Source organism: Lagopus muta, chromosome 1, assembly GCF_023343835.1.
Source record: "Lagopus muta isolate bLagMut1 chromosome 1, bLagMut1 primary, whole genome shotgun sequence".
NCBI classification, from domain to species: Eukaryota; Metazoa; Chordata; class Aves; order Galliformes; family Phasianidae; genus Lagopus; species Lagopus muta.
This window is the reverse complement of record NC_064433.1, coordinates 136,419,953-136,442,057: the sequence shown is the minus strand read 5'-3', so window position 1 is coordinate 136,442,057 and position 22,105 is coordinate 136,419,953. Positions and strand designations below refer to the sequence as shown.

Here is a 22,105-nt window from a genome sequence, read left to right as displayed (position 1 = left end):
CTTCAATTATCTATTTCTGGACAAATCTCTTTGAAAAGAAAATAACCCTGTGAAGTGAGATAATGTTCAGCAAAAGGCTACAGCAAAAAAATGGAGTCATGTTTCACGGAAGTTCTTTCCAAGAAAAAGATTCTCAATCTGTATTCTGTCTTCCATACTAGCGTTCTGCCTGAGCTTTGCACACCAGTTTGTACCGAGTCTCAGTGTGGGCATTTCCTCTGTTCTCCCCCTTAAAGAGCCATTCTGCATCCATATCTGGTGCCAGAGACATACCATGGTGTATCTGGAACTGCACACACTGCTCAGCATCTCAAAATGCATGAGGGCTGGGTAAGGACTGTTATTCCCTTGGTGACAGCACTCACTTGGGACTCTGGGCTGCATGTGCATACCAGCCTTCACAGAAGCAGCATTTTACATTTGTTTATATCTTACACTGCTACCAAGTTTGCTTGGTGTTACCCAGCAAATATTAGAGCAGTGAGGCTGATGGGCAATATGTTTGCATGAGACATGTTTCATTAGGAAAATAGACTAACAAACACCAAGTCAGAACTGTTGGCAATAATGTGGAACTTGGATACAGTGCAGTCTCTACACTGCTATAAAAGCTAACGATCCATAGCATATAAGATCAACATCATTTACTGCTGGAGTCTTATGTTCTTTAATTACCAACTTCTTGCCATAATGTTATTGCTTGATGCAACATATATATTGATAATAGTTGGTAATAATCCAACAATCTATCATTTTTCAGTTTATAAATGCCTACTTTTTTTTTTCAGTAGAAAGGAAGATTATCAAGTAGAAAACCTAAACATGCCATGGTGCCTCTCTCTTCATATTGTATTCTGACAGACCTTACTTCACTCCCAGGGCAGGTTTCAAAGGAGTGATTAAAAGAAATGGGAACAACCAAAGTCTCACTTCCATTCATGTCCACTCCTCTGCAGATGACTCATTTGAACACTTGACCATTCATGCTACTTACGTCCTTTTTAAAGCTGACTAACTAACTTCTGCTTTTGGTATTAGACAGTGAGAATAAAGACTGCTACAAGTGCTGGAGGAAAAAAAAAAAAAATAAATGAAAATCAAAATACTTCTGTCTCTAGAAAGGGACAGATAAAAATACATATTTGTTATATACATATGTTATATTCAGTATAACAATAAGAAGGCTTGTTTATAGCAATATCATCAAAATAGAAAGGCAGACCCCCAGGCTACATTTAATCTTTAGGCATGTTCATGAAAATAGGAAGTGTAAGTGAACTGAGATGACCGGCAGTCTAGAAGAACTGACCTTGATTCAGCAGCTATTGGTAGCTAAACCACATTTCCAAGTAGTACTAAGTGAAAATGTGCAAAGGCAGCTTGGGAGCAGAAAGGATTCTGATGAATCTAGAGTACGCTGTAATGAGAAGGATGACATGGCAGTCATTTTGAGAAAACAAGCACGCTGCTGTTGGCACATTTTCTAATGCCCGAAATAGTAAAATAAGTCCTTGTAAGAGGAAACTATATCCTCAACAACTCAGATAAGAAAAAGCATTGAATTACATTGAATTACAAAGTGATCATATGTCTGGGCTCTGTATCTCCATTACTACACCAACATCTAATGACTATACCTTTTTTTTTTTCTTCACAAAAAATAAGGGGAAGGAATTTCTTAAAAATGTTGTCTATAAAAATACCAGGCAACATCAGAAGCTATGTGACAGTGCAGTCAATTTTACCTGAAAGATGACAAATCAGTGGTCACTGTTTAGGATTGGATGAGATACATATACACACAGATACATCACTTAAAGAGAGAACAGACCATTAAGTTTCAGTGATTGTACACAGCTGGGCCTAGATGCATTCTACCCACATCAGATTGCCTTTAAACACGTTTTGAAGGCAACACAGAGCTTAGGTGGGTTTAACTGCTTTCACTTATCTCTACCACCTTCCCAATATGCCAGTTTGTGCCCATAGCTGCTTATCCTGGCACTGGGCTCCTCTGACAGGAGGAGGAGCTGTGTCTTCTGTGCACTCTTTCCTCAGGTATTTATTCCTCAGGACATTGCTGAGACCCCCCCCGGAGCCTTCCCCATGCCCAGCAGCCCCAGTTCTTCCAGCCCCTCCTCACAGCAGAGGTGCTCCAGACCATTTCAATGGCCCTATGATGGACTCTCTTCAATATATCCATGCCCTGCTCGTACTGAGGAACCCCTATATAGGACTCAGCACTCCAGGTGAGGTCTGACCAGTGTCAAGTGCAGGGAAAAGACAACTCTCCCAGCATCCTGGCCTGCGTTAGAAATAGTGTGGCCAGCAGGAGCAGGGGGGTGATCATCCCCCTGTACTCAGCACTGGTGAGGCCGCACCTCAACTGCTGTGTTCAGTTTTGGGCCCCTCACAAGAAAGACATCAAGGCCCTGGAGCGTGTCCAGAGAAGGGCAATGAAACTGGTGAGGGGTCTGGAGCACAAGTCTGATGAGGAGCGGCTGAGGGAGCTGGGATTGTTCAGTCTGGAGAAGAGGAGGCTCAGGGGAGACCTCATTGCACTCTACAACTTCCTGCAGGGAGGCTGTGGTGAAGAGGGGTTTGGCCTCTTCTCCCAGGCAACAAGCAGGACACGGGGAAATGGCCACAAGTTGTATTCAAAGGAGGTTTAGGTTAGACATAAGGAAGAACTTTTTCTCTCAGAGCGGTCAGGCACTGGAATGGCTGCCCAGGGAGGTGGTGGAGTCACCGTCCCTGGCAGCGTTCAAGAGGTGTCTGAATGAGGAACTGCAAGATATGGTTTAGTGCTTGTGGTAGCAGTGGTAATGGGAGGACAGTTGGACTAGATGATCTTGTAGGTCGTTTCCAACCTTGTGATTCTATGATTCTATGACATGCTGGGGCCACTTTGCTTAGCAGAGCCAAGAACGCTGTTGGTGTTCATAGTGGGAAACCCACATTGCTGACTCATGTTCAGCTTCATCTCTCCAGCTCCTCTCCTGCAGAGCAGCCTTCCAGCTGGGCGGCCCCACTGTTCTGCCAGCAGAACAACCACCCCTCGTGCTCTCACCGTGCTCTCACCGTGCTCCCACCCGTACCAGCGCACCCGCGCTCGCAGAACCAAGCACGCCTAAATCCCGCAACCAAAACAACCCCCGCAAAGCCGCGAGAAACCCCCCCCCCACACTCTCGCGACACCTCCCCCTCCCTTTCTGTGTCTCACACATCACGTGAGGACGCGCGGGCGGGGCGAGTGACGTCAGAGGCCATATGACCGGCCGGGGCTGTCGCCTGCCTCCCTAGCGCGGTGCTGCGCCACCGCCCCCCGCTCCTTGCTGCCCTTCTGCCACAGCTTCGCGCCTCCTGCCCCGCTATGGCGCGGGCGCTGCTCGCAGCCGTTCTGCTCGGTAAGGGGGAGCGGGTGGGCAAGCGGGAGGGCAGCCGTCAGCGGTAACGCCGGGCCCGGTAGGAGGGTAAGGGTGCACGGCGCTGAGAGGCCGCTCGCTCCTCCGTAGGGCTGCTCCCCTTATGGCTGCCGTGAGGGCAGCTTGGGGGGCCAGCAGCAACGGCAACAAACGGCAGCGCGCTTCCCAAATAGCACGGCGCCCGGGAGCGCTGTGTCGCGGACTTGGGGATTGCGACAGCCTGGGCGGCGGGCAGCTGCGTGACTGTTGGTCGCGGCAGTTAGGCTGGGTGACACCCGACGGGTGTCGCTGAGGGGCACGGCTGCCAGCCCTGCTGCCTGCAGCCTGAGGGGCACCGAGCTGCTGCTTCGGTGAGGGCTCGTCGTACGGCTCCATTAGAGGTTCGCGACTTGTTTGCGTTCCAGTCAGACTGCAGTTCTAAAGGGATGCCGCCGCCGCCACTGCTGTGTTCTGGGGTTGTGATAACCCTCCTCTGATCAAATAGCAACTGCAAACATAGCTCGGTCCATTTAACTTCTTAGCATGTAATCTGTGTGCTCCTTCTGCTGTTGAAGCAACGGACAAGTTTACTTTACTGCTAACAGTTTATTAACAGCCACGGCTTTATTCTAATGGATACACCGGCATCACTTCTCCCTGGGATCTTAGAACCACAGAAGCACAGAACGTCTTCAGTTGGAGGGGGCCTTAAAGCTGATCCAGTTCCAACCCTCTGCTGTGGGCAAGATCTTAAGGGAGAGCTTTGTGGTGTAAGCAGCACAGATAACATCCATTTTCCTGTGCAGGACAGAGGCTGGGGCAGCAGTGAGGAGCAGCACGGCCTTAGTGGAGCTCGTCAGGTGTTTGCACCCCTTAGTCATCAGAGGGAACGCTGATGAGGTTAAAGCAAGATCACAGGCAGCTGAGGGATTAGCATGGGTGGGTCCAGTGGGAAAGCATTCAGCAGGGCTTTGACTTGGGGATAAGAGATTGATATCTGCTCGATTTTTTTTTTTCCTTTCTCCCTGCATGTTAGTTGCTCTTTCAGTTTCCTTTCACAGTGAGCAGCAGGCACTCAGCTGAATATTTCACGTGTTGGTGTTAAGCAATTCTTGATGATTTTCCTGACTGATAGTGAGATGGTGTTATGGAGAGATCTGTGCGCTGCTGAGCACAACATGTCAGCTGTGCTGTGTGTCAAGCCCAGCAGAGCTGCTTCTGCTATGCCAGAGCACCAGTAGTTCTTGTGCCAAAAAATGGGCATGGCAGAGAAAACGTTTCCAAAAAAAAAAAAAAAATCTAAGTTTAGTCAGATGTTGATTGATTCAGTGAGTAAATAATGTCTGAGACCCAGGGGGAAACAATGAGATAAAGGTACCATGATGCTGGCACAGGATTAGTGGTGCACAGTCCTCGTGCTCTAATTGCACAACCTTAGTCTGAAGGGGATTTTCAAACTTTGTACCAGTGTGTTTTTGCTGTTTGTACTTGCATTGACTGTGCTGATTACAAGAGCTCTGGTAACCAAAGGAGGCCAAGACGCTCCTTTGGAATGGCAGCTTACAGGGAGAGAAACTTAGCTAGCAAATTATAGTTGCTAAATAATGTGGTGTTATACTGTTTTCCTGAGTCTTGGTTTTGCTAGTTATATGTGACTGTGTATTGAGTGGTTTTCATGAAACACAACTGCTTACATGTTGTGCAACTTCTGAAATGTGGCTTTATCAAACGCTGCCCTTAACTATTGTGCTTGCTTGATGGCTTCTTTGAGTGTATTGGCACAGTGTTAAGGGACCTGAATGTGCGTGTGGGTGCCAGGTCTGTCACCACGTGATGGCTTGCTCAGTCCTGACTCGTGCAGCTCTTCTGGCTCACAAGTCCGGGGCTCTGCCAGGTCTTGTCACACAGTTTGTCTGAGGCATGCTCCTTTCAGCTTAGCCTGGCTTGAAGGTTTTACTTTTTGTATAACCTGCTTCCAGATTATTCTGTAGTGAGTAGGATGGTTTCGAATCGTGTTTGCTATGTGTCTGACTTCAAGATGCACTGCTGATGCTGCTGCACTCAGATTCAGCAGGACATCGTCTTTGCCCTCTTTGACACCTGGCAGCACTGCTGCTTGCCAGTGCTGCTTTCCAAGGGTGAGAGCAGGGGCAGTGGCCCTGCCAGAAGTGGATGGAGTTTCAGACGTGGCTCAGCATTGCATAGGGGCATGTGGCTTAGCTGCTGTTTCTCCAGTGTGGGCTTGGGCATGTGATCCTTATTTAATTATTGGGGCTGTCAGCTTTGTTGAGGGACATGTTAGCTGAGTGGTGTGACATAGCAGTGCTAGGCAGTGCAAGTGCTAAAGGAACTCACGTGAGTGCTGGGATGTCTCGCCATGGTAGGTCAGCCCTCCTGCAGGACTTGAAGCATCAGCTACTGTAGAGCTATCTCAAGACTTCCTTCCTCTAGACTGTAAACTATAAGAAGCTTCATGTGACTAAGCTGGATGCAACTATCTGGCCAAATGGCAAGTGTACAGATGCAAAGTATCCTTTCTATTATAATGCTCCTATGCTGTCATGTTTATGAAGGCAGAGGTCATTCATCCACCTGCTTGTTTGAATTGAGAAACAAGATGTCAACTGTCTTAATGTAAATCAGCAATGCTAAAAAGATAGTTTAGATTGACTGATGAATTCACCCCTGTAAGTTGGCAGGGATGTGTCTTTGGGACTGGATATGGAACTCAGCAGGTGCTGCACTGCACAAGTGCAGTTTATCCCATTCTCTCCTACAGTACTCACCCACATCCTGGAGTTGAACTCTGGTCTCTGGTCCCTCTTTTCCCATTATCTACTCTGAAGCATGTCAGAACAGCAGCTGAAGTGTGCCCAGCCTTATCTCTTCCTGTTGTTGAAACCCTGCACCCAGTCTGAGTCCATTGGTGGCAGGTAAATGCTAAGTCAGAGGTTTGTTGTTTATTTTTTTTGAAGACCAGCTTGTCTTGGGAGGAGCAATTCAAGCATCGAATCTGCTTTGCTTTCATTCGTTCCCTGGAAACAGGAGAGTGGGTAAATACTGTGATCTTTAAAGATAAATGTATTTTTAAAGTTCTTGTTTTTTTTTCCTGTACTCTCCTGAAGTTGTACAGGTCCAGGATCAAAGCAAGTGATATTGCTTGCTCTTCCAGTTGTTCAAGGTGTCCTCCTGGGATTGGTGGCTACATTAGAAGGTGTGATTAGAGGAAAGAATTAACTCCTCGGGAATTCTTCCATTCTCGTGTCTGGCATAGACACTACAAGTTCTGAAGAAGGAAGGTCACCGTTCTGCTCCCAAAATGGCACCAAGTTGACAGGATCCTTCCAAACCAGCAAAGGGAGTGAATTACTGGGTACTTCTGTTTGCTTCTCCAATGAGAAATAAACCTTCTCTGGATAAGAAGCAGCATTCTTAGCTCTTCATGTTGGTGCCCCATGGATAGCAGGTACCTGTGTCACTTCGTGCTGGGGATGTGTCTGACTGAATTGGGATGGATTGCTGCCCTTTCCTCACACCCCGTAGCACAGAAATATTGAAGAAGGTTATATTTATGCAGGAGAACATGGTAGCAAGCCCCAAATTGTATAAAAGTAGTTTTGTTTTGCTGTCTTTATCAGTGGTCATTGTTTCTAGTGCGACTTGGAGACAGTGAATCATTAACTATTGTAACCAAAGTCCTCTTTGCAGGCAGCCAGTGTAAACAATTGCCATTAATAATAGGTGCTTGCTTTCTTTTCTAGAGCACAACAGGTATTCATCTTTCTCCTTTAATACGTTTCCATTATGCAGGAGAGTAGCTGAAGTGTTGCTGTGCTTGACTAACAGGATTTGAATCATGAAAAGGTTGAGACTGAAATCATCGTGGTGTGGGCAGGAATGGGTCAAGAATCCCAGCTTTCTCTGAACTGTGTTCAGAAGGCTCAGATTCAGATTGTTCAGCTGTGCCAGATTGTTTTGCAACTGTTGTAGTTTTCAGTTTAAAGCAAACCATGGTAGATCACTGAGACAAATTGTTACATAAGAAAGGAGGTTTCAATTTTCCTTGACTTTATTCCATCTTGGAGTGTTAACATACACTGCTTGTTGTTTTTTTTTTCCTCATGTAGGAGTGTTAGATAAGGATGGATGTTGGATTTAAAGCAACGTATCAGGCTGTTTCATAAACATTTCTAGCTTCAATCTTTCTTGCATGACAGGATAACCAGAAATGAGCTCTAAAGGGAGATAATATCTTATGATGTTTCAACTGAAAATACGCCGCTGGAATAAATGTAAGCAGCCCTTTTGTAGGAGCCTACTGGGACACAAAGGAAGCGTCTGGGCTACGTGAGGTTTCTTTGATGCGAGTGCGTTTCTGGTGATTCTTCTGCCAGATACTCATACCATTTCCAGCTGAATGAATAATGAACTTCACAAAAGTGGCTTTTTTTTTTTTCTATTGAGATTCTGTGAGCTGTTGAGCTGTGGGAATCTGAAGTGCTGCTGCTGCTCTGGCACAGGTAGTAGTCAAGTAGGGTGCTGTGGTTGATTGAGAAGAACATTCAAAGTCCAAAGAGAAGAAGCTGGAGGTTGTGTCAGGTTTTGCACGACATATCAAATGGCAGTGTTGTTGTGAGAAGTACAAGCAATATTCCCAACTTGTAGATATGTTGTAATAAAATTGTGCGTTACTTTATGTAACTGAATAAGAAATAATCCCAGGACAGATCGATTCAGCATCAGTTTGCTTTTTTGTATTCTTGACATTTTGACTGTAGGCTCTTACTATATGTGGGCTGGCGATGATTCATGCCTTAATCACTGGTCTGCACTGAAGCAGCCTTCTCAAACTCAACAGCTGCTTTCCTCCCAAACCCCATGAGCTGCTCTGAGCTGGCTGGCTGGAGCAGAGAGTAGGCAGGAACTTCTTTCCTTCAGTGCCTTCATCTGTTCCTCTGCGCTTTTGCTAATTTCTTTGCCCTCCTGTCCCATATTCCCTCAGTCTGTTCTGTGTTCCTCTGTACTTCTGCCCCAGGAGCAAGGGTGTGTGTCGTGCTGCCAGCAAAGTGCTTGCACTGGTCACCATCCTCATGAATGCCCATGTGCTTGCAGGGAAACAGCTTGCTTCACCCCTTCATCGAGGTCAGCTTGCTGTCTCGTGCCTGACGCATGGCTTTTGTTGCTCTGACACTGCAAATCCAGCAGCTGTTGAACAGTTCTAAGGAGGCAGTGAGGCTTTATGGTTTTTGTTTCAATCTAACCACACTGGGTTTCATATCATGGTGTGAACTTAGCCTTGCAAAAATCTAGTAGCTATGCAGGTGGAATGTTGTAATGTTTGCTCAGACCACTTATTGTCTATTACTTGTTGAGAATGATTTGTCAGCTGTTCATTCCCACAATCTGTGCTCCACTCAGTGCTTTCTCTGCTACCTTTGCATTGTCTTTTGTTCTCTGAATCGTCTGGAGCAGGTAGGACTCATATTTTCCTTTTGGTCAGCAGTGTTTCCTTAATGCTGTTTCAGTTCTTTCTTTCCACTGCATTTCTCTTTAAAACTTGTTTGTTTGTTTGTTTCTTTTCTGCTGCATGTTGCTTGTTTTTAGGTCTAAAATCACCAAACTCTTAGTAGCTATCAAACAAGCAATCAGCATGCATACTGGAGATGTTCATTCTGTCACATTTTCCATCGGTAGTGTTAGTTCAAGCACAGTTCAAGACGTCACAGACGGCTGTTTTCTGCCTCTGCTGTTTTCTATGCAGTGCTAGAAAGCTTCAAGAAAGTGTAAGCAGCTCTATTCTTGAGAAAACAAGTGCTTGAGTACCCTGTAAACAGTTCCAAGTGTAAATTCAACTTGAAGGAAACTTTGCAAAGCGAAACTGCTGTGTGGAGGAGCATCAATTATTTCTAGTACTGTACTGAATTGTTTTGGTCACCTTTTTTTGTGGGAGATGCATTCCTGTCCTTGGAGATGAAGGGAACTGTTGCTGAGGAAGAACAACAAGGGAAAATGCTTACTGAGTGCCAGAGAAATTGTTTCCAGTGTGTCCTTACAACTGAAGTGCTTTCTATGTGTGCTGACGACCTTAGTGGCCTTTCATGATAGTTACAGCGTCAGTGGATAAAGGAAGAGTAACTGATGTCATCTACCTGGACTTGTGTGAAGTGTTGACATTGTCCTGCACGACATCCTAGTCACCAAATTGGAGAAAAAGGGATGTGGTAGATGGAACACTGGCTGGATAAGGGCTTGGCTGGATGGTCACACTCAGAATTACAGTCAGTGTCTCGATGCCCAAGTGGAGACAGGTGATGAGTGGTGTTCCTCAGGGTTCTGTGCTGGGACTGGTGTTATTAAATATCTTTGTAGGTGACATGGCAGTGAAATTGAGTGAACCTGTAGCAAGTTTGCAGCTGGCACCAAGCTCTGGGTGATGCAGTTGATGCTAGAGGGAAGGGATGCTATCCCGAGGGACGTGGACAGATTTGAGAAGTGGGCCCTTGCCAACCTTATGAAGTTCAGCAAGGCCAAGTGCAAGGTCCTGCACCTGGGTTGGGGCAATCCCATGCACAGACACAGGTTGGGTGGAGAATGACTTGAGAGCAGCTCTGAGGAGAAGGATTTAGGGGTGTCAGTTGATGAAAGATTCAACACGAGCCAGCAATGTGCGCTTGCCCCCCAAGGCTAACCACATCCTGGATTGCATCAAGAGAAATGTGACCAGCAGGTCAAGGGAGGTGATTCTGCCCCTCTGCTCTTGTGAGACTCCACCTCGGAAATGGCTTTAAACTGTAAGAGGGTAGATTTAGACCAGATATTAGGAAGGAACTCTTTAAAATGAGGGTGGTGAGATACTGAAACAGGCTGCCCAGTGAGGCTGTGGATGCCCCTTCCCTGGAAGCATTCAAGTCCAGGCTGGATGGGGCTGTGAGCAACCGGGTCTAGAGGGAGGTGTCCCTGCCATAGCAGAGGGGTGGAATTATAGGTGGTTTAAAGGTCCCTTCCAACCTAAACCATTCTATGATTCTGCCCTGTCCAGATGATAAAAGCCCAGTTTGTCCTGATTGCCATAATGCTATTGTATGCGCTGTAGTCCTGTAGCAAAAAGTTTTCAGGTTGTGATTTGCTTTTTTAGAAGCCTCTTGAGAATGGGAAAGCCAGCTAATGGATAATCCCTATGCTGGATCTTTTTGCTATATCAGCAGTTAAATGGATTAGCATGTTTGACTCTTCAGAGCTTATTTGCTTGTGATAAATGGAGTGGTTTGTCTTACAGCTGCTTTTTTTCAGGTTTTCTGCAAGGTGACAAAGCACTAGCAGAAAACAGCGCAGGCGTGGTGAGGTTTGTTTTGGGTGTGTGGGGGCAATCGGGAACATGAAGAAAAGGCTCTGCAGTGAAGAGCTTTGAGCAGGTGCAGTTGAGCACAGAAGCAGGAACACTGTCCATGGGGCTTTTAGTGCAAATGAAGTTGAGGATAACCAGCACTCTGCTGGTACACGTGCCCCAGGTAAAGGTCATCAGTGGCACCCTGTGCAAAAGTCCCCCCTGCTGTCAGAGGATGATCCCGTGCTCCTCCAACCACGCAGTCCTTCCCTGCACAGGCAGTAGTAGCGTGTGAGGCTCCAAGCAGAGGAGAAGCCCTGCTTTAGTCAGCAGCTCTACCTGAGATTAGCTTAAAGGCAGGAAACTGTGACCTCTGTCTGTGTCAAGGTCTTGGCCCCCCATCTTTCTCTCAAGTGCAGGGAGTGTGATGGCAGGCAGGAGAGGCTTTCCTGGCAAACGGGGCACTCTCCATCATGCTGCCTTTGGCAGTGCCTCCCAAACATCTGCAATCAGTCCAAGCCCACTAACTAGTGCATTCAGCATGTGTGCAGCTGAGTGTCTTGGTGCAGAGGGAAGAGAGGATTTTTGAGGGGTGGCTGAGCAGTACAGGGCTGCAGGACCTCGTGTGTTAAGTTGGTTCTGGCTGAAGCTTGCAAAACAGCTGCTGTGCAGGGTGAACATGGAGTTGCTGCCTTGAACAGCATGACTGATGCACTTATTACAAGCTTTTCTTATGCTTTGAGGATCCAGCATGTCAACAGCTTTGGTCTGGGCAGCTTTGTCTTTTATAAATGGGGTGTTAAATATGTTCTCTTGGTTATTGATGCTGAGGCTGCTATGGAAACTTAGTTGTTACAGTCTCTAAATGCAACTGCTGTTCAGGATGTGTCTTCAAAATGGAGTTGTACATGCTTATCTTTGCTTGGATTGAAAAATCAAATCTTATGTGACCCCCATTTACTTGTACCTCTTACAGGCTTTTTACAGGCTTCCTCTTCATTTGATGTGAGAGATTCAACAGGCAGAGTCTGCATAATTGCTAACCTGACAGTAGCCTTCTCAGTGGAATACAAAAGCAATGGGCAAAAGCAGGTAATGGGAGGCATCTCCCTTCTTGTCTTGTGTATTTTGTACCATGTGTGGGGTCTTTTTGTGAGTGTGCACTACTGAAACTTTGAACAAATATTTAAGCTTGAAAAACTACTTCTGCAAACGTTCCCCTCTTCCAGTCATGTTGCATCAACTTCTCCTTTATTACTGATGTTTCCTGTAATTGAAGAACAGGCTGCCTGAAATTACCACAATAAGAGGTGTGGAACTCAGAGTGAAGTTCCACACAAGTCCTATTGGTAGCTGAAATGATTTTCATCATAACTGTAAATGAAAGCAAATGCTACCAGTTTTTTCAGTTGTGAATGTGATCATCGCGAGTTACTTAGATTGACTAAATCTGAAGTGAAATGGCCACTAGCAAGGAGCTTTCAAACTCTGAAACCTGTGATCTGCTCCTTTAGCTGGTCTCTGTAGGTTCCAGTATGTCTGCAGGCTTGCAGTCTACTAACAAAGTTAAACTGAAAAGTTAAGAATCTTTATTTGCAAACACTCAGCTTTTGAATTTACTGACTCTGGCATCTTTACTACTAGGCAGGAATTGCTGATTATTTATAATCCTATTGAGGTTGTGTGTTTTAAGGCATTCCTGTTGAAATTTTTTCCTAGTTGTCAAGTTAATATGAAATTAAAACATCCACTGCTTTGCCAGTGTTGATACTTTCTGTAAGTGATTTGAGCTATGTAGTACATTTTCCAGCACTGATGGTCTGAAATCCTGCTGATGGTGCTGTACAAGCTTGCATTCAGAAGTAACTGCTTTCATAACAGGCTTTGGCTGTTTCTTGTGAAGCCATAAACTCAAACTTTCCAGTGAATGCTGTTTGTCTTCAGGTGTCAAGTTACTTTGCCAATATGTATTAAACTCAGAGAATTATATCCAAACTGCATAGACTGCCATTTGCTTTTGTTCTTTCTCAGTCACACTACAGGAAGCAAAACTTAAAGCTCTCCCACCTTTTGCGTGTCCAGAATTTGCAATTTGATTTACCTGGTGTGGGTGCACCTGCAAATTCATTGCCCTGGCTTAAGGGGGGAAGTCTAAGAGGTGATGTGAGAATTTACAGTTTTTTGTCCTCAAATTTCAGAGAGCATGATTCTTAGAAATCTGAGTGCCATTAATATGCTACTTGCTATATATGATATAAGTAAGTAGTAAGTAGACACCTTATAATATATGTATGTGAAAGTCACTTGTATGTTTTGTAGCAGGTGATTTGAAAAGCAGTAAGGAAAAGCTGTAATGTTGTCCCTTCTGTGTGTTCTGTTTTCTTGCCCCACAGTTTGCACATTTCTTTCTTCCCCAAAATGCCACATCACAGTCACACAGCTCGTGTGGTGAAGGTAACACATCTCATCCCATTCTAGCATTGAGTTTTGGAGCAGGACACTTGATAAGTCTGAATTTCTCAAAAACTCTGGATGAGTACCAAGTTGAAGAGCTGACTTTCCACTACAATCTGTCTGATGAAACTTTATTCCCTAATGCATCTGAAGGTAAAATGAAAACTTCCTGTTCTTATTATGTCACCCTTGCAGATGCAATACTGATTTGTTTCCATAAAAACTGTTACATACTAATGCCATGTGATCTTTTCACAGGAAGAGTGATGGAAGTGACACACAAATCTGTTATTCAGGCCCGTATTGGCACAGAATACAGATGCATCAACTCCAAGTACATCCATATGAGGCATGTGAACGTTACTTTCAGCAATGTTACTTTGGAAGCCTATCCCACAAATGGCACTTTCAGTACAAACAGTAGGTATCTCATAACAGAAACTTGTACTTGGTGGGCTAATATTTCCAATAGTAGGTGTTACTTTTGAGTCTTGATTCTACCTATTTAGGCAGCTGTTGACTTGAAGCTGATAGCAGAATCTGCTGAAATGAATAAACTTGTTTCAGGTTTCCTCTGGGTGTGTCAGTGTTCATGGCTTACAGATCCAAGCACTGTGCTTCTGGGAGTTGTGTGCAGGCACCAGGGAACGTTTCTCCTGCTTGTGATCCCTTCAGGCTGTAAACACCTGCTGCTGTAGGAGGTCAGCTGGGCACGTGGCCCAGATCCTGGTTTGGAGAGCATCTCATCCCTTTGAAGAGTTACTCTTTACCCAAGTAATGTGACTGGTTACTGTGTGCCCTGGGGAAGATGGGTGGTAGAGGACAGCTGTGAGTTGGTCTATAGGGAGAGTATAGGGAGAGGGTATCTAAAACTTCCTGTAGATGGGTTTATACAAGCTATGAAAATGTTATGTCAGCCACAGTCCCCAAAGGCTTTTTGTCCTGATTTGCTTGTATTAAAAAGCGTTACAGAATTTCACTTTTGTAATGAATAGAAAACAGGCTACTTCACAGTGTGTTCATGCTCTGTTTTTGTGGCAGCATTCTTCAGTTTACAAGGCTCTTGTTGCCCATGGTGTTTTAGGGAGCAGTAAGTCTTTTAGGGCAAGTAAGAAGCCTTCATCTTCTCAAGGTAGCTTGGAACTCTTCTTTCCTATGCTGCTAATCCCATTTGTGCACTTGTGAAGTTGAAGGAATCTTAAAACCAGAGTAGTCAGTGCAGGCATACAGTGATGCATTGAACAAGTGCCTTCTGTGGGAGTATTTGTACTTTGTCCCATCTCTGCAAAATACTTGGCCTGATGCATGGTAATACTAGAGTTGACTTTTTTTATGGCTGTCTCACGTTACTGAGTTGGTTTCCAACATGAATCCTTTCCTCAATCAGAATTTTCCCTTCAGTGAGCTAGTCTGCAGCACAACTGTGGACATGTTTGTAATTTAAAAAATATGGTTTCTATTAATCCAGTCTTCAGAACAATCCAATTTTAAGTGTCTTGGTGCAGTTATCCAGGCATACTGGGTAGGCATGTGAGCAGTTTCAAGGAGGCTTCAACAAGAGCCATGATGTTGGGAAAAGCTACTTCTTAACTTTGCGAAACTTCAATAAAATCTCCTTACTGCCTATTTGGCACCACCTTTTTATTGTCTATTCTTACAGTCCTTCAGTTAAACTGCAAAGCAATATTGTATTATCTTGGGTGGGTGTTCCTTATGGAACACAAGTTCATCAACATCTGCCTTACTAGTTACTTCATTTTCTCTTTTTTTCTTTTTAAGCTTTTTTTTTGTCTGGTGGTATCACTGTCTTGATGAAGCCATCGATGTTTGGCAATATGATTTCATCATCTGGTGATACTGTTTGGTTTTAGTTCATGCTACTGGTTTTGGAGTGTGTTTTTTTTTGTTTTTTCCCCACTTCCACATTACTGTAATCCACACTGCCATGCTCAGCTTTTTCTTTTTAATTAATATCTTCCTTTACTTTCTTTTAATTTCTTGAGACTGCACACAGTCCTTTTGTAGTTTTTCCATTCGTACTGCATCATGAGCTATCTCCATTGCTTATTTCTAATTCAGGTAGTTAAAGAGTTCTTTATCATTTTTGTCTCGATCCTGAAAACAACTTGTTCTCTCCAGATCAGTTCCTTCTTTCCACTCTCAGGCTTGTGACTTCCCCATGTCTTTTGGCAGCTCATTATTGATCAACTTGCAACCTTGAATTCTCCTTTAGCTTTCTTTTTTTTGTTTTATCAACAGTTCTTTCATTAGTTCTTTCATTCCTGCTAGTGATCTGAGCAGTGATCACTGAAAGGAAGTACAGTCAGTAGTCAGTGCATCTGTAATAGTAGTAGTTATTTCTGGCAGCGTATCTCCAAGTTAATGACTGAGGTTGCTGCAGTGATTCTCAGCTCTGAAGAAAGAGAGCTTTAATTTTATCTGTCGGTAGAATTGTCAGCTGCTTTCCTGTAACTGTCAGAAAAAGACAAGAGCATTTTGCCTGCACATCTGTTTTGCAGAGCTAGTAGGAGCTGTGCTGTAAGTTAGTTCAGTAAAAAACACTATATCAGAATTCCACCTAGAATAAACTACCACTTGAAGTCCGTGTCTGCCAAGTTTAGTAAGAGGCTGTATATGTTGAGGCTTTGCAGACGGTAGGAAATTGTCCACTGAAGTAGCATTTAAACTGGCTGCCTGGTTTATATGGACATCACCACATTCTGGGGCCTGAACAGTATCCGATGAACTGACAGAAGGTAGAGTCACTCCTCCGTTCATCCTTCTCTCTGCTCTTCTCTCCTTCCAGAAATGGAGTAGAAAGTGGAGTAGGAAATAGAATTGTTCTGTGATGGAGTTTGTGTGAGTTCACAAGATGTAATTAGGCTGTGTTTAGAGTCATAATGAAATGCTAAGTTGCTTTTAAGTACAGAGGCTATTCATTACTTATCCATTATCTGCAAGATAGGTATGGACTGTGAGGCTGTTGCAGTTACTGACATCCTTACAGAGTTGCAAGTTGTTCTCCCTAAAACAGGGAAATGACCTTGACTTGGAAGTCAGGGAAGCCTGTGCTACAGTAATGCCTTTGCTATGACCTTTGGTTTTGGCTTAGATCCTCAATGCAGGAAGCTTTTTGGCTATCCACAAGCTCAGTTCCTGCTGCCAGGTATTTGTGAATACTCTGGCAAATGAAGGCACTGTTCTACCTCTCTCCTTTTACTGTGGAAGCTTATACTGAAGCTGGGTGAGAAGTCAGGCAGTCATCTTCACTCAGCCATGCACTTCAGGTGGTAGGTAGCTATAAATACAAGAGTTCAGGGAGGGTGGACATGAGACCCAAATGGAAAGGATAGAGGAGAGCCCTTGCCATCAGAACCAGTGTCTTGCAATTACATTGGAGATGGAAGTGTCACAGCTTTGCTGAGTGTCGAGTGAGAACTTGACAGGTCCAGTATGGTATTTCTTATGTTACTGTGAGTATTGACACAATGAAAGAAGTAGGGTTCTGTGACTTGGTAGCATACAGAGGGAAATGAGAACAACACAGCCCTGGGAGACTGCTTTTGATGCTAGGCATGAGAATTACTCCTCTGCTTCTGACACAAGGCTGCCTAGGATGTCCAACAGGGGGAGTCATTAAAGCCTCGCAGTGAGCAGACAGCAGGAATGCTGGCTCTGTCAACATGGAATCTCTTGTTTGTACTGATTTGATTGTGAAGTAAAATTATAGAAATCAATAAAACAGATGCAGGCACCGTGAACTTCTGTAAATAAAAGCAGAGGTATTATTTTCATATGCTAGGTTTTAAGAGATTCTTAAACTTTGAAACAGAGTTCAAGTAATGTTTTTGTTATTGTTTGTCACCTTTTATTACCTTTTGTTAGGAAAAGCTACTTGAAATTGTCCTCCTTTCCCTCGAGGATGAGGAAGGCAGATAATCCTGTAACTGTTCAGTGGTGACTGTATGTTTTCCTTTCTTTTCAGAGACAGAATGTAGTGAAGATATGGTCTCTACTACCACTGTAGCCCCAACAACTCCAAAGCACACTACTAGCCAGGTTCCAGTAACTAGCCCAGCACCAACTGCAGCACCCTCAAATCCTGCAGTTGGTAAATACAACGTGACTGGTGCAAATGGAACCTGTGTCCTTGCCTCCATGGGGTTACAACTTAACATCACCTATCTGAAAAAAGATGAGAAGGTACATTTTTCTTCAAAACCTTCAGATTCTTTAGAGAAGACTTGCCAAATTATTACAGGGTATTTCTTTTCCGTAAAACATATTTATTTTTGTTTGTTTCTTCATAGGGTTCATCCATGATTGCCCTCTATTTGAATTGCTTAGCTTGGCTTAAGCTTGGGTCTGGTTAAACTCAGTAGTGCTGGAAGAGGTCACTTAAAGATTTTTTTCTTCAGTAAGAGTACTAAACTTGTCTGTCAAATCCAGTTTAGTGTACATGGCCATTCCACAGGAACAGTAAAAATGATAAAAATATGACTAGGTGGATCCTATATCAAAGATTCCATCTAAACAAGGCATCTGAACTGTGAAATACAAGAATTTAGCCTGAGGTGCCTAAGTGAAACAGTGAAACAATGTTAGAAGGGAACATAATTGCCATTGTAAAACAAGACAGAGTTGACAAAATTTTAGGGGACCCAGAACCACCTGAAAATTACTTCTTTAACTTGCAGCTGATACCAGCAGAATATTTGACTCAACTGTAGTGATGTAATCTAGTGGATGGCAGCCCTGCCCACAGGTTCCAGTGTTGGAACTGGATGGACTTTGGGGTCCCTTCCAGCACAAGCCGTTCTATGATTCTGAGTTACTTAATTTCAAGAACTAATTTAATTTCAGTGGCGAAGATGCTGCATGGATTGCATAAGTTGCAGCCTTGGGGTTAGGCTCCTTGATTCCACTGGTGTTACAAGGGCTTGCCAGCCTTGTATACAAACCTGTTTCCCATTAGCCAGTAAGGCAAAGTTATGAGCCACAATCCCAGGGGTTGCTGAAGGCCTTGATAAGAAACAAGAACCAAGGCTCAGTAAACCTACATGTTTACTGCAAATTTGAGTTGGATCCCAGCTGATGTGTGGCTGTACAGTAGATAGCTATGTTGGCAACTGTGTTTAAGCCACGTGGTGGCACGTTCCCTGAGCTGCTTCCCATTGCATGGCATTCTCACACAGCTGGACTGGCTGATAGCTGATCCCTCAATCAGTGAGGAGGTGGTAAAATTGATTTTCCAAAGTCACAAGAGGTTTAGCTGATGTCTCAGAGCTGCTGCTGAGTTGTTTGGTTGTTCAGCAAGTGCATTTAACGTGTAGTTGTCTGCAGATGCAGGACAATATAAAATCATTTACTGTGAGCAAAACTAAAGCATTGTGTGCAGAAGTGACTTGCAGGGTGACAACTTTTAATGGCAGCATTTTGTAGCTTGTTGCTCCCACTATAGTGGTGGTAACTGATGTTTCTCTGTGCTGCTAGGAGCAAAGAAGTTTAGCGTGGAGAAAGCAGCAGCTGGGGCTGGGGGGAGCTTCAGCAAGAATGCAGATATGCCTGCTGTTCTTTCTCTGTGCCAGCCCGGTAGCTCTAGCACAAATTATTTCAGGTGTAACTTAGATGCATATCTGCCCTTTTGCCCTTAAAGCATGTAGGTCAGGATAGCATTGTATACATGTGAGTGCAGGCAAACTAGAAGTTTCCTAATGATGTAGTGGTGTGCTAGTTTCTTAAAGAATAGATACCATGATCGGTCCTCTTTTCCCATAGATGGGGTTGGATCTGCTGAATTTTGTACCACATAATACAAGTGCTTCTGGAACATGTGACAATACATCTGCCTTCTTGAATCTGGCTTTTGAGAAAACAAAGATCACCTTCCACTTTGTATTGGTAAGGATCTCTAGACAAAGCACGTAAGATCTCTGCAGTATTTCTGCTGTGGGCATATTAACCTGGGCAATTACTATAGCAAAAAGCTCCAATTATGGGAGGGGGAATGAGTAACGACTTCGGTTTTAATACTATGATAGAGGGGATTTAATTCTTATTAACTCTTATAAGGAAAGAATGTACAGATATTCTGCTTGGATCATGAATTTCTTTCCTTTGGATTGATGAGCCTGTAAAGGCTTTTTTACCCAAGCTGGGAACTGTTGTGGTGTAGCAGGTGAATAGCCTCACACAACAAAGGTTGGGTTGAACAGCATTATTTTCAATGAAAACTACTGGTGTCTTTTTCTTTGTTTAAAAGAATGCAACTAGTGAGAAATTCTTCCTGCAAGGTGTGAATGTCAGCACAACTCTGCCTTCTGAAGCAAAAGGTAGGGACTTTTTAAGTGTATTTTCAGTGACCACTTCCTTAAATATTAAGGGCTGCCTGCATCAAGGAACACATTAGGAATGCTGGGGAGGAATGTCTTTTGAATTTAAAGCTCAGTGAGCTCCCAGCTTCTGCTTTTCAGGATTCTTTAATAAGACTTTCTCTTACACAGCTCCAGTGTTTGAAGCATCAAATGACAGCATGAGTGAACTGAGAGCTACGGTGGGGAATTCCTACAAATGCAGTGCAGAGGAGAATCTCCAGGTCACAGACAAAGCCCTTGTCAATGTATTTAATGTTCAGGTCCAGGCTTTCAAGGTTGATGGAGACAAGTTTGGGACAGGTAAGAGGTTTGTATTTTGATACGTGGGTGGAGGGAACTGCAATCTATGAGAAACCCAAGTCTGTAGTCAAGGAAGAAGGTGCTATGCTTAGTCTGTGTGCTGTATTGCAGGTGCTGTGGGGGTTGATAAGGTGTTTGAATTGAGGCTAGTGTGACAAGTCTGTAAAAAGCAGCTTTGGAATAACTGGGACTCGTTACAACGAGTTAAGGAGGAGCATTAATGGACCTTCCTAACAGTGCTCAGACAGTTGTGTGAGAGGGGAAAAGGTCTGGGAAGTTCCTTGGTGCTCTGCTTAGTGCTGTTCTTTGTGGCTGTGGTTAAAAGAAGCAACTGGAGGTAGGTGTCTGCCTGGACTGGTGCCTAACGTAACTCTTTCTCTCTCTTCAGTGGAAGAATGTCAGCTGGATGAAAACAACATGCTGATCCCTATAATAGTTGGTGCAGCCCTTGCTGGTCTGGTTCTAATTGTCCTGATTGCTTACTTGATTGGCAGAAAGAGGAGCCACGCTGGGTACCAGACAATTTAATGACTTGCACTAAATTCCAGTGTAGGTGAAAAGCAATTGCAAGAAGCTGGAAAAACAAACAAACAAACCACCCCTATCTCTCCCCGAGCTAAGATCGATATCGTAAGGGAACACCTTATCTTGCAAATTGCTTCTAAAAGTCTGCTTTATTAAATGTGAAATCATCTTGCAGCATTTAACTATGCACAAAAATAACTTCTGAAAATTCTGGTGTTTAATTTTGCTAACTAGTTGAAATATTTACCCACTTAGAAACAAGCTAAAAGTTTTTGGGTTTTTTTTTTTTAAAGGATGATTTTTTTTTTTTTAATTGGAAGGTAAAGTCAGCATAAAGATGCTGGAAAGAGATGCAACTAATCTACATTGACTCAATTTCAGAGCTCTTAACAAAGGGAAACCATTCACGATCGGCACTGCTGCCATCCAGTGATGATAACAATACTGATGGTGCATTGACAGGAATTCAGTAACAACTGACAAAATCGAAATTGATCTAAACCCCACCTCATCTCTAGGGTGTGTATTTTGTATTACTAAGCTTTAAACACGATGCCTGGCATATGCAGGGTGTGAACAACGCAATACTCAACCCTTACAGGAACTCTGTGCGATTGGACAGCTCCCCTGTTTGATATTTCCGATGCTCTGCCAGCTCCTTAGGAGCTGCTCCTTTTTTAAAATGGGTGTTATTTTTATTTACATTTTTTTGTAAAGTGATTTCAGTCTCTTCTGTTGGAAGGTTCAGAGAGATCCTGTTACTGCACATGTGTACAATATAGGTCTCAATCTGCTGATTCTCTTGCTTTAAACTTGGCTGGGGGGTTGTACACTTTAAGGATCAGTTCTTATGTATGCATTGCCTGTAACAATGCTAATAAAGACACTTTTTTTCTGTATACCCTTGCGTTGCTCGTGAGTTTCTAAAACACAGTTGGCCACTTGATGTGTGCATGGTCTTGGTTTGGCTCTACTTCTGGAGCTCTGAGTCATGCTTAGTGTGGGATTGTTAAACCAGAGCTTTGTCCCTCCTTCTCTGTCACCAACCTGTATACAGCGGTTTGAAATGGCACTTCCTGCTCTTGTGGAGGTTGTCATTGGCAACGGGGAAGGCTGCTGCATGTCAGTAAGCTGGGGCCCAGAGAAGATGATGCTTATGTGAAATTGTAGCTTGCTGAGAGACGTCAGCACAAAGGCCTGCCCTGCTCAGCACTGCTAGGATACTCAGTACGAGCACTCCCTGCGAAGCCAGCTTCTTACCAGCTGCTGGGATGTGTGCCTGCTCAGGTTTTGGTGTGTTGAACTGTATTCAGAATGACACCTTTCCCTTTAAAGCAGGAAGGTGAGGGAAGGGATGTGGCCACGAGAGGGCTCTGTGAGGACAGAGCCATTCAGCAGGGGCAGGGCTGCTGCTCTGCTTCTTCCTGCTAGGAGATAGAAGGATGCTTGGACTTGTATTCAAGTATGGCTTTGGAGCTGGCTGCTGCTTTGTCCTGTTAAGAAGGAAGTCTGTTGACAGCTGGCTGGGCAAGTGCATCCTTCCCAAGGGCACAGCTGTGTGAGGATAGAGCATCTGTAGTGTAACCTTAGAATAAAGCAGCAGTGTGGAACAAAGCAGAAGTACAGTGTCTGCCTACAGCCTCCCCTACACAGTGAGAAATGTTACTTCTTCCACATTTGAGTCAAATCTTTTATTATGTGCTGTGCCCTTGAAGCTTTTGAGC

General features: G+C 44.1%; 1 protein-coding gene across 1 annotated transcript; it reads left to right on the top strand.

Moving 5' to 3' along the window:
* The first annotated feature begins 3,254 nt into the window (after positions 1-3,254).
* LAMP1 (lysosomal associated membrane protein 1) lies at positions 3,255-21,280 on the top strand. The gene is made up of 9 exons (XM_048960627.1): positions 3,255-3,407; positions 11,705-11,820; positions 13,122-13,335; positions 13,441-13,602; positions 17,168-17,385; positions 18,961-19,083; positions 19,445-19,514; positions 19,686-19,856; positions 20,245-21,280. The coding sequence occupies exons 1-9, from the start codon at positions 3,374-3,376 to the stop codon at positions 20,382-20,384; spliced, it is 1,248 nt and encodes a 415-aa protein (XP_048816584.1). The 5' UTR covers positions 3,255-3,373; the 3' UTR covers positions 20,385-21,280.
* Positions 21,281-22,105: the final 825 nt, after the last annotated feature.